At 40.9% G+C, this 12,203-nt stretch overlaps 1 protein-coding gene across 2 annotated transcripts in view; it reads left to right on the top strand.

The window, feature by feature from the left end:
* The window catches only part of CXADR (CXADR Ig-like cell adhesion molecule), a 111,724-nt gene extending 100,686 nt beyond the window's left edge, over positions 1–11,038 (top strand). The window contains exons 8-9 of one of the 2 annotated variants that reach the window (XM_030204214.1): positions 6,647–6,732; positions 9,154–11,038. In XM_030204214.1, the coding sequence (XP_030060074.1) occupies positions 6,647–6,694 (48 nt within the window). In that variant the 3' untranslated portion in view covers positions 6,695–6,732; positions 9,154–11,038. Of the gene's footprint in view, positions 1–6,646; positions 7,689–9,153 lie in introns of those variants that run through there. The other variant, XM_030204213.1, reaches the window with a different exon arrangement.
* Positions 11,039–12,203: the final 1,165 nt, after the last annotated feature.

The raw sequence follows: 12,203 nt of genomic DNA, 5'->3' as shown, positions 1-12,203 counted from the left end.
CTTCTCTACCTGGAGGAGCAGAAGCATGAGACCTGTGTTTTCTCAAGCCCTGTACATTTCTGAATCCTATACATTACCTTGACACAATGTGAACTGTTTAGTAGAGTCTGCCAGTTTTTTTTAGTAGAGTATGAGGAGTGGCCTAGTGGTTAGGGTGGTGGACTTTGGTCCTGGGGAACTGAGTTTGATTCCCACTTCAGGCACAGGCAGTTCCTTGTGACTCTGGGCAAGTCTCTTAACCCTCCATTGCCCCATTTAAGCTGCATTGAGCCTGCCATGAGTGGGAAAGTGCGGGGTACAAATGTAACAAAAAAAAATAGAATGGAGGGAGCCAGTAATAAGAACATGAGTAACCATACTGGGCCAGACCAGTGGTCCATCTAGCCCAGTATCCTGTTTTCCAAACATGGCCAAGCCAGGTCACAAGTACCTGGCAGAAACCCAAATCATGGCAACACTCCATGCTACCAATCCCAGGGCAAGCAGCTGCTTCCCCTTGTCTGTCTGTAGCAGACTATAGACTTTTCCTCCAGAAACCTCTCCAAACCTTTTCTAAACTCAGATACACAAACCACTGTTACTACATCCTCCGGCAAAGAGTTCCAGAGCTTATCTTTTCTTTGAGTGAAAAAATATTTCCTCTTATTTGTTTTAAAAGTATTTCCAAGCAACTTCCTTGAGTGTCCCTTAGTCTTTGTACTTTTGGAATGAGTAAAAAATTGGTTTACTTCTACATGTTCTACATCATTCAGGATTTTGTAGACCTCCATCATATCTCCCCTCATTCGTCTCTTTTCCAAGCTGAAGAGCCCTAACCTCTTTTGCCTTTCCTTATATTAGAGGAGCTCATCTCCTTTATCATTGTGGTTACTCTTCTTTGAACCTTTTCTAATTCTGCTATATAATTTTTGAGAGATGGTGACCAGAACTGAGCAGAGTACTCAAGGTGTGAGGTTGCTCCATCGAGCGATACAGAGACATTGTAGGATAGGAAACAGAAGTGGGGTTAAATGGGCAGTATTCACAATGGAGAAGGGTAGTTAGTGGGGTTCCTCAGGGGTCTGTGCTAGGACTGCTGCTTTTTAATATATTTATAAATGATTTAGAGATGGGAGTAACTAGTGAGGTAATTAAATTTGGTGACGACACAGTTATTCAAAGTCGTTAACTCGTGACAGGATTGTGAAAAATTACAGAAGGACCTTACGAGACTGGGCGGCTAAATGGCAGATGACGTTTAATGTGAGCAAGTGCAAGGTGATGCATGTGGGGAAAAAAGAACCCGAATTATAGCTATGTCATGCAAGGTTCCACGTTAGGAGTTACAGACCAAGAAAGGGATCTGGGTGTCGTCGTCGATAATACTCTGAAACCTGCTCAGTGTGCTGCTGCTTCTAGGAAAGCGAATAGAATGTTGGGTATTATTAGGAAAGGTATGGAAAACAGGTGTGAGGATGTTATAATGCTGTTGTATCACTCCATGGTGTGACCGCACCTTGAGTATTGTGTTTAATTCTGGTTGCCGCATCTCAAGAAAGATATAGTAGAATTGGAAAAGGTGCAGCAAATAACGACTAAAATGATAGCGGGGATGGGACGACTTCCCTATGAAGAAAGACTAAGGAGGCTAGGGCTTTTCAGCTTGGAGAAGAGATGGCTGAGGGGAGACATGATAAAATAATGAATGGAGTGAAACAGATGGATGTGAAACGTCTGTTCACACTTTCCAAAAATACTAGGACTAGGGGGCATGCGATGAAACTACAGTGTAGTAAATTTAAAACAAATTAGAGAAAAATTTTCTTCACCCAACGCATAATTAAACTCTGGAATTCGTTGCCGGAGAACGTGGTGAAGGCGGTTAGCTTAGCAGAGTTTAAAAAGGGGTTGGACGGTTTCCTAAAGGACAAGTCCATAAACCACTACTAAATAGACTTGGGGAAAAATCCACAATTCCAGGATTAACATGTATAGAATGTTTGTACGTTTGGGAAGCTTGCCAGGTGCCCTTGGCCTGGATTGGCCGCTGTCGTGGACAGGATGCTGGGCTCGATGGACCCTTGGTCTTTTCCCAGTGTGGCATTACTTATGTACTTATTTTCGGTCTTGTTCACCATACCTTTCTTAATAATTCCTAGCATCCTGTTTGCTTTTTTGACCACCACCTCCCTAGGTGAAGAGTCTTAATCTAGAACTTCAAAAATATCTGAATGAGGTTTCCAGTTTAAAAGGTATAGCTTGAGCCATTTCACGGACAAAACCTGAAAAGGATATACTTTCTGGAGGAGACTTGCACCTCCTGAGGTGTGGCGGAGAAAGATCAGATTGAATGCCATAGGACTCCTCATCTGAGAGGTCCTGTTCTGCCTCCCAGGGGAGATCTGAGTCTAACTCTTCAAAGTACTGCTCTGCCTCAAGGCAGATGAGTCTCCAATGTTGGAGAAAGCTTCTCTGGTGATGTCAATGGATGTATCGGTTGGGTTTGTACCATACTGGATGGTCAACTTCTAGCCAGTGTGCGGGACCTTGCAAGTGACTCTCCCATGTATTAAAGGACTAGGCAGATGTGGGTGCAAGCACCCTGTAAGCCTGTAGAGACTCCTCTTTGAGCATAGCCTGGATTTCCTCATGTAGAGTGGGTGTCTGTACTGGCTGAGAAAGCGTTGTGGACTCAGCCTGCATTATAGCCTGGGCAGGTGTAGGAGATATGGAAGACCTCAAAGACTCTTGAGAAACAAGTTGGAGAGGAGAGCGGTCACTGCTGCATGGATGCTTCCCCTGCATTGAGGGTGTTGATGTAGGGGAAGTATTTTATTTATTTATTTGTTTGTTTGTTTATTTGTATCCCACATTTTCCCACCCATTAGCAGGCTCAATGTGGCTTGCAAAATACCGTAAAGGCAAACACCAAGTCTGGTAGGGGTAAACAAATATAGATTGAAATAGAGGTAAGGTTAGGGTATAAAGTACAATAAGGGTCAACGATAATAAGGAATATATAATGTCCAATACGATCTAAGGTTATGTTATGTTGCAGAGTTGAAGCATTTAAGTAGGGTCAGTGGGATAGGCCTTGCAAAACAGGTAAGTCTTTAATGATCTCCTGAAGTTAAGATGGTCGTAAATCATTTTCACATTCTTTGGTAGTGCATTCCACATTTGTGTGCCTAAATAGGAGAAATTGGATGCATAGGTTAATTTATATCTGAGTCCTATGCAGCTCGGATAGTGGAGGTTCAAATAGGTACGTGAAGCACTAGTTCTATTTCTGGTTGGAAGATCTATCAAGTCAACCATATATCCTGGAGTTTCACCGTAGATAATCTTGTGGACCAATGAGCAAATTTTGAAGGTAATGCATTCCTGGATTGGGAGCAAGATGGCGATCAATTGTAACACCTAAAATTTTGAGGCTATCAGAAATAGGAAGAGAATGATCAGGAGTGTTTAGGGTTGTGGGTTTATAATTATTATGTGGGGAAGAGAGGATAAGACAATGTGTTTTTTCAGTGTTTAGTATAGGCTGAGTGCCTGGAGGAAGAACAATGGTGATGCTTCTTGTGCTGCAGGTCGCTCGATGCACACAGCCCTGATGATGAGGATGTAGGGTCCTTACGCATTCACAGCACCGAGTCCAATGGAGCACTCTCTCGGTGTTGCATGTGTGCACCTGCTGTCGATGCCAGTGCCTGTTCCATGTCGAGTACAGAGTCCCCTGCCATGCTCAGTGCAGCTGCTGATGTCGATGCAGAACCAAAACGTTTTTCACACTGAACTTTGCGGGCTTAAAGGGTCCTTGCTTGTATGCACTGGCAAAGGTTACAATTAATGTCGCTGTGCTCTCGACCTAGGCACTGAAAATACTAATTATGGGGTTCTGTGCCTGAAATAGTCCTATTCCATTGAGTACATTTCTTAAAGCCACTTGGCACCCTCAATGACATGGAGAGAAAAACGGCCAGTGCTAAGTCAAAAGTCTCTGTGGCCCGGGAAACTCAAGTAGTTGTATACCCAAAAAAGGTTGATGCTTTTCTGGGTATGAAAAGGACTCAGGCTCCTTGGGCCAGAAATCGAAAAAAATACAGAAAAAAACCCCAAGTAAACTTTGGGAAATAATTATGGAAAAAGGTAAAATATAAAGAATAAGTATCCTGAAACAGGGAATGCACCAAAAAGACAAATGTTTTCGCTCTGAGAGGTAGAAAAACACAGGCTCTCTTCTCAAAAAGTGAAAGACTGCTGGTCCTGTACTCTATTGGGAAGGCACCCACACGTGTGATGGAGTCAGTGCGTCAAAGATTTAAAGTGATGGTGCACTTCGCAGTGTTCGCACCGGGCTCTGCGGATGACATCAACTGTATGTGGGAATATTATGCCTGCTTGTCCTTGGAGAAAGCTTATTTCTCTGAATCCCCAGGTCTGTTGTGGCTCTTTTTTTTTTTTTTACTTGATATGTGATGCCCAGATTTTTCATCACATCAACTTTGGTCCTGTTTCATTAAGTTTTTGGAGTGGTGTTTTGCCTCAGACAGGTAGGCAGATGGACCTTCTCTACCTTGTGTATAATTTCTTCCAAGATCCTTTAGGTTGGAAAGAGTAAAAAAAAAAAAAAAAAAAGTGTTCCCATAGGAGTATAAAAATCAGGCTGCTGTTAAGATACCAGGCTTCAGACAATGCTAGCCTTATTTGGCCAAAGTAGAGGTGCTTGTAGCTGTGTTCACATTAAGAAGAGATTTTAACATCTGAACTCTAATATTGCTGCGCAGGGACAGGAATTACAAAGTAATAGTTGCAGCCAGTATATAGCGGGGTAGAACAAGGAAGGGAAAATAATTTATACAACATCTTATATATAAGCACCTGTTCTTAAGGCCTGTTCCAACCCCTACATTCCAGCAAAGGTACTTTAGTGTTGAACTGACAGTTGAAAAGGCATGTTCTTGGTATTTTTTTAAAGCTAGTATCTTTGATTTAACAGACCACTATAGAAGAAAATAAATAAGGACAATGCAGTAGCCCAGTAATTACTGCATGTTAATTCTGCAGATAGCAATACAAGTATTTGTTGTCTTAAAAGCAGACTAGGATGTCGGCACAGATGGGTGATGACATCCAATAAAGCCTGCATGCCAAGCACGCAGAAGCTCAGCCTTACCTTTTAACTGCAAAACATTCCTAGTTTTGCATGCATGATGGTTCCTACACTGTATTGGGTGGGGCTACCTCAGTTCTCTGTTTTCTATAGAGCCTATCAGATATCTCTTCTTGCTGTAAAACTGACTTGCCCATCTCAGTAACAGACTATGGGCTTTTCCTCCAGGAATTTGTACAAATATTTTTCAAACCCAGATACAATAACTGCAGTTACCTCATCCTCCAGCAACGAGTTCCAAAGCTTAACTATTCTTTGAGTAAAAAAAATATTTCCTCCTATTTGTTTTAAAAGTATTTCCATGCAATTTCATTGAGTGTCCCCTGGTCTTTCTACTTTTTGAATTTGTGAAAAATCGATTCACCTCCACCCACTCCACACCACTCAGGATTTTGTAGACCTCAATCATATCCCCCTTCAGCCATCTCTCTTCCAAGCTGAAGAGCCCTAATCTCTTTAGCCTTTCCTCATATGGGAGCAGTTCCATCCCCTCTATCATTTTGGTCACCCTTCTTTGAACCTTTTCTAATTCTGCTATTTCTTTTTTGAGATACATCGACCAGAATTGAACACAATACTCAAAGTGAGGTTGCACCATGGAGTGATACAGAGGCATTGTAATATTTTTGGTATTATTTTGCATGCATCCCTCTCCTAATAATTCCTAGCATCCTGTTTGCTTTTTTGGCTGCCACCATACACTGAACAGAAGATTTTAGCATATTGTCTACAATGACACCTAGATCTTTTTCTTGAGTGTTGACTCTTAAAGTGGACGCTAGAATCAGATACCTGTGATTTATTATTCCCACTGTGCATCACTTTGCATTTGTCCACATTAAATTTCATCTTCCATTTGGGAATTAGTGGATTGAGATATTTCCCTCACTTGATTATCTGAACTTTATTCTGGGGGTTTCTTCTCGTCCCTTGTTAGTTTCCTTCATAGTTCCCATTGTTGGTTCCTCTGCATATGATAAATTATCATGTTTATATTGCAGCTTTTCTGTATAACGTATATATATTTTCTATAATGATATCTGATTAATGTACCTATATCTTGCTGCTTCGTTCTTGCTATGTTTATAATCACAATAAAAATAATTTGAAATAAAAAAAAAAAGTGCTTCAGAAGTAGAGCATCACAAAACTTGTTTAGAAGGAAAAATGCTTTGCCCTGATCCACTTCTGGTCTTACAGAGGGCTCGGTTTACTAATCCGCACTAGCGTTTTTAGCGCGTGCTAGAATTAGCATGCACTAGAGTTGCCCATATGTTCCTAAGGGTGACTTAGCATTTAACGCATGCTATTCAACACACACTAAAAACTCTTAGCGCTGCTTAGTAAACAGGGCCCAAAATGACTTAATGTTCTATTTCTTAGCAAGACTGGGTCTGTTCCTAGAGGATCCTGGATATAAATGCACTGAATGCTAAGATAATTTATACATACATATATGTACATACCACTAACACACGTCTCCTTTCTTTTTAGCTTGCCACTACCAAAATGTTCAGATATCATGATATGACAGTGGTATGACGAAAATGAAGAAATACTCATCAGGGTCTTATTTCGTGGTATGGTTGTGATGCACTGGTTTTATGAACTCTGTGCTGCAGCCTATGATTTTAACTCAAAGCCAGCAAGGATTTGATACCTCTTTATTTTTTTATAAGAACAAATCTGTGTGGTGTGAGACTCACTCTGTTTAACATTTGTTTCCTTCAGACAATTGTGTGCTAATATGCATTGATTTTTTTTAATGCATTACAAATGACAAGAAACCAATTATTTCAAGAACATGAGACTGGGTCTCCTCTGATTGCTTCACATTGCCTGGTTTGCATTAAAACAATGTTGCTCAGATAATAATCTAGGCTAATCTAATCTTGTGCATTTTTCACCTGCTTATTCCCAAAAAGGTTTCAAAGCAGTTTACAATAAAATGATCAAAACAATCATTGAAGAATTAAAATAATTAAGAACAGTTTTACAATTAACATTTTCCTAGGTCAAATATTAAAAAATAAAAAAAAAGTTTTTAAATGATTGCAAAAAGAAAGGTGGGATGACTGCTGTTTAATTTCCAGTGGCAAGATATTCCAAATGTATGTGGCTTGGTAAGAGGAAGAACTCTCTAAAGGTCATTTAAAATGTATATGTTTACCCTTAACTGAAGGAAAGTTTAATAAGCCCAAGATATGATAAATGAAAGGTTTAGGCATAAGATGAACAGCCTAACAATCAAATCAGTTTCTCAGATGCCAAGCCTTAAATATCAGGCAAGTGACTTTAAAAATGGCTTGAGCTTGCGCTTGAAGCCAGTGAAGCTTTATCAACAGTGGTAACATTTTACGATCTGAAAATCATCCTGGCTGTTGTATTTTGCAATAATTGAAGCTTTCTCTACAATTTAATGCTAATCCCAGAATAAATCAAATTGGAATAATACAAATGAGAAAGTAGAGTTCTGTATGTGTATGGTGAATGTTTCCATGGCCAACAACTAAAGATCAATAAACAGGTAAAGTTAGGTCTTCCTAGGCTTTGTTTTTATTTGTAAATCTGTTATCTCCTATTTTAAATACATGAATTTCATACACTCAATAAGGTTCCTACATATACCCGCAGATATACTGCCCTGCAATGGCAAACGTAAGCAAGTGCTTCAATAAAGATAGGCACTTGCTTACGTTTGCCATTGCAGGGCAGTATACGGTCACCCAGGGCCGATGCATGTGCAAAATAATAAATTATCAATCAATTACTGACAATTGGCACTAATTTTGACTTGCACACTATTCTATAATGTCCAAATGGTCTCTCACGCAACCCAAAAGGGGTGTGGCCATGGGAGGGGCATGAGTGTTCCAAAAATTTAAGTGCAGTGTTAAAGAATACTGGACTTGTGCCCCAGGGTTTACACACCAGGTTCCTGCAGGTGAAAGTCCTCTTGCCCAAAGTTGGTCACAGGAATCCGTTCTAAATCCTGTTCTATAGAGGGTGCTGAGCTCCAGAGCTGCCCTTTATAGAATAATGCTTGGTGTGGACTTTTCCTGATGCCTAATTTTGAGTGCCATTTCTGAATTTGCCCATAATGCATAGACTTTGCTTATACTCTAAATCAGTGGTTCTCATCCCCTGTCTTTGGGGCACACCCAACCAGACAGATTTTTAGGATATCCATAATAAATGTGCATGAGATTTGCGTACAATACAGCCAGTGCATTCAAATCTATCTCATGGTTTTTTTGTTGTGGAAATCCTAAAAACCTGATTGGCTAGTTGTGCCCCAGACTAAAGATTGAGAATCACTTCTGCAAATCGGTGTTTCATAGGTGTGCTATGTTTCCTCCAAGGACAAACCTTAAGGATAGGTAATTTCATCTGACAAAGCCCAGGCAAAGAAGCCTCTAAAGTTTAAATTAGTCTAGAAGCTTTTATGAATCGGTTTCATGCATGCATATCGTTCACAACACATTATTCTGCTGGACCTCCTCAGTCTTGTTTTATCTATGGATCTTAACGGACATCTCCTGCTGTACTCTTCTTGTGATCTAAACTTGACAAACCTTTTCATCCTTCAATGTTATGAAGACCTCTTTCAAATTTAACTTTTTCCTGTAAGTATCCTAGTTAGGATTTTTGACAGTGGGGGGGGGGGGGGGGGGTCTTTTTTTTTTCTGTGTCCACTCAGTCAGGCCCCTTTTGAAACTTGGGGTGTCCCAGTTGAGCCTTCTTAAAATTTGAGTTATTTCATTTTTCTGTGGCTTTTTCTCACAGCTTTAAAAAAAATTGAATGGTATGACAATTTTTATTGCTTCATTTGTTATTGATGTCATGCCTTCCTTTCCTTGTGAATGCTTTATTGTATATTTACATAAAAGATTTCTAATCTATATATATTAAAGACCATATCTGGAGTGAATACATATAATTGGTGCTTGCAGTGCCTTGGGCCCAGTCATGAACTTTCTCAATGCCATTTGTGTTCTCAGATGACAAAAAGAGGAATTCTTGGCCATGAAGAATATGTAAGAAATATTTGATGTGTCTAAGTCCGATTCATTAATGTCTGCATCAGAGGTATCAGTCTTGAAGGGTCCAGGAGATGCACCAAATACTGAGAGCGAATAATCATTCTTTGACATTGTGTCAAAAATACACACCAGGACAGGCCATCAACTGAGTTCCACCCAAAGAAGAGAGAAGATTCATCCTCTTCCTCATCGACACCAAGGACTTGTGTTGTAAGGCAGAGACTTAGGGAGCATCGAGATACCAAGTACTCCTGTACCCTTGAAGTGACGCGCAGATGACAAGATGACAGGCTCAGAGGACTTGTGACCAGCCCATCAATACTCCCCTAATGGCACAAGTATTTGACCATGCGGTGCCTCAGATTCAGTGTTGCCAAAGACTGAGATCACTATTGTGCCTGGAAGAGACTCTGTGCTGACACCTTGAAGGGTCTTAGAGTCAATGTCTACCACCTTGCTGTCAATCTCCAGTGTACTGGGGAGGAAGCTTCACCAAGAGACACAGGAGGACTTTGGTGTCTAGATGCATTCAGCCAAGGTATACCTCTGCTAAACTCAGACCAAGACCACTCCCTTGGAATCCTTTACTCAGAGTTCACTGAAGAAGATAACTCTGCTTGCTTAGCAGTAGTTCTATTCCTCACCATGAACGTCTAAATTCACCACCTGAAGACCTCTCCTTTGAATTTATATAGGAAATGGTGATGGCCATTCTGTTTATCTTTGAGAGAGAAGATTCCAGGGCAAAAACATTGATTATCCTCCAATTCCTTGACCCTCCCAAAGAAGCTCTGAAAGTGCTCATTCATAAGATATACAGATGAGTGTGGGAGACTCCTTCCTTGCACCCAGAGCACAAGGAGGGCTCCATGCATAGCGTCCAGAAAGCCCCTGGAGTTGAGACGCAGCAACTTCCTCACCACTCTGTTGTGCAATGAGTGTGGTGGTCGAATCTGGTTGTAAAAGACCCACGACTTCAAAGACTTGCCTGCCCCAAGGCAGAAAGGGCCAGACCATGGATGCTTTTGGTTCAAAATGATATCTTTATTCCACTCATAGGTTCTTAACAGCTCGTTATGGGTCAGTAAATGAGAAACACGGCAGCAGACTTTCAAACTCAGATATGATGTTCAGGAAACCCTTATTGCTGTGCCTTGTCATGGCGAGAATATCTTTGGAGATAGTTACAGAGGCAGCTTCTTTTATAACGGTGAGCTGTGAGACTCTTAGGTCCCTCTTCCAGCTCACCTCCAACGCAGCTGCCTCTTTCTCCAGGCAGAGCAATTGCTCTGGGCCTCCATTCCACAGGTTGAAAAAAAAAGGGCATCCTAAAAGCTAGCTTTGGGGGCCTCCACCAAATTTCTGCCTTGGGCCTCAGTATGTCTAATAGCAGCCCTGCCTCTATGAAGTATATGAGTTGGGAGCAAAGGAGAACCTAAAGGTCTAGCTATCTTCTTCCTCCTCATTCCAGGCAGGTATAACAGGGATCTTGCACAGTCTACTCTCCAGCCAAAAGTGGGGACAGTGTTTTGACTGGCTCCAGGCAAACAAAGCCAGTATTCCACTGTCCTTGCCTACCAGCAGGAGGAAGGCAGAGATTTGTTTGCAAATCCCTTGGCATCTCTGACTGTTGTGCTTTAAAAATGGTCAGTGTTAGGTACAAACTTCATCTATTCAAATTTCCTCCATATTACTCACTGCATTTCTCTTGACCAAACTCTCACCATTAGGAAATTCCAAGAAACTATTGGTCCTCTTAGATGCTAATGTATTTCAACCCATTCCATCAGAGATAAGAAGGCAGGGATTTTATTCTGAGTAACTTTGGTGATAAAAAAAGATGGGGGGGAGATTTTGTCCCATCCTAGCCTTAAGGTTTTTGAACAATTTCTATTTTGGGAAAGATTCTAATGGTTTCTCTAGGCAACTTTAATACCTTACATCCCTGATAGAGACTGGTTCTGTACTCTGCACTTAAGCATGCACATACTCACAGCGTGATATATTCAAGTTAAGAGAAGTATCTCCTATTTATATTAGAGAAACACCACTACCAGTAATTTGTCTCGCCCTTTTGGCCTTTCATCACCTTTGTGAGTGTTTTCACTGTTTAGCTGTGGTCGATGCATAGCTTTGCAAATTTGGGGGTATATGTGTTTCCCTATCTAGACAATTAGCTGGACAAGAGTAGATTTGCAGGAAGGAGCAGAAAGAACTATGACCATAACCATCCGAGTGCTAGAGTCACTAGGGTGCATCATAAATTTCCCAAAATCACAAGGGAGCCTGTAACCTTAATTGGAATTTATAGGAACTCTGTAAGACACAACTGGGAAGAAGGCCTTTTTCCCCACAAGAAAGGATTACCACTTTAATGTCAGTTGTGAAATATAGACGAGGGAATTAGGAGACATCAGCTTGGGGCATGTTGAGGATGTTAGGCCACATGACTTTGACAGTGCATATAACTTCCCTGACATATGTTGACGGAATTCAAAAAGGTGTGGGATAAACAGAGGATCCCTAATTAGAAAATGGATGGTATAAGAAACATTTAAAAGACTGCATGTGTGTTAATGTGTCGAGTGGTGCTTAGTTTGTGACTCTGAAGAACTAAGGCCAGTGCCAAGTAGACGTCTATGGTCTGTGTCCCTTATACGGTAAGACAGTTTAGAATGGGCTGTAGAGGTCCATCTGGGGCCGGAGTTGGCATTTATGCTGTTAAGTGCTGGTTTTTTGTAATTAATTGCCTTAAGTTAACCAGACAAATTGGACTTTATGCAGCTCACCTTAGCTGGTCAAGTGCTGAATATCGTATATAACCAGATGAGAGAGCTGCTCACAAACTCAGATATTTAATGCTAGTGCCTGGACATGGCCTAGCATTGAATATCCAAGGATAAGGCCAGCAGTGGACCAAAAAAAAAAAACCTCACTAACCATCACTGGTTGAATATTTAGTCCTATATTTAAAAAAAAAAAAGTGCCACATTATATCTGGGCTTATT

This window comes from Microcaecilia unicolor, chromosome 5, assembly GCF_901765095.1.
Source record: "Microcaecilia unicolor chromosome 5, aMicUni1.1, whole genome shotgun sequence".
NCBI lineage: Eukaryota > Metazoa > Chordata > Amphibia > Gymnophiona > Siphonopidae > Microcaecilia > Microcaecilia unicolor.
The sequence above is the reverse complement of the archived record's forward strand: the minus strand, read 5'-3'. Positions and strand labels throughout refer to the sequence as shown.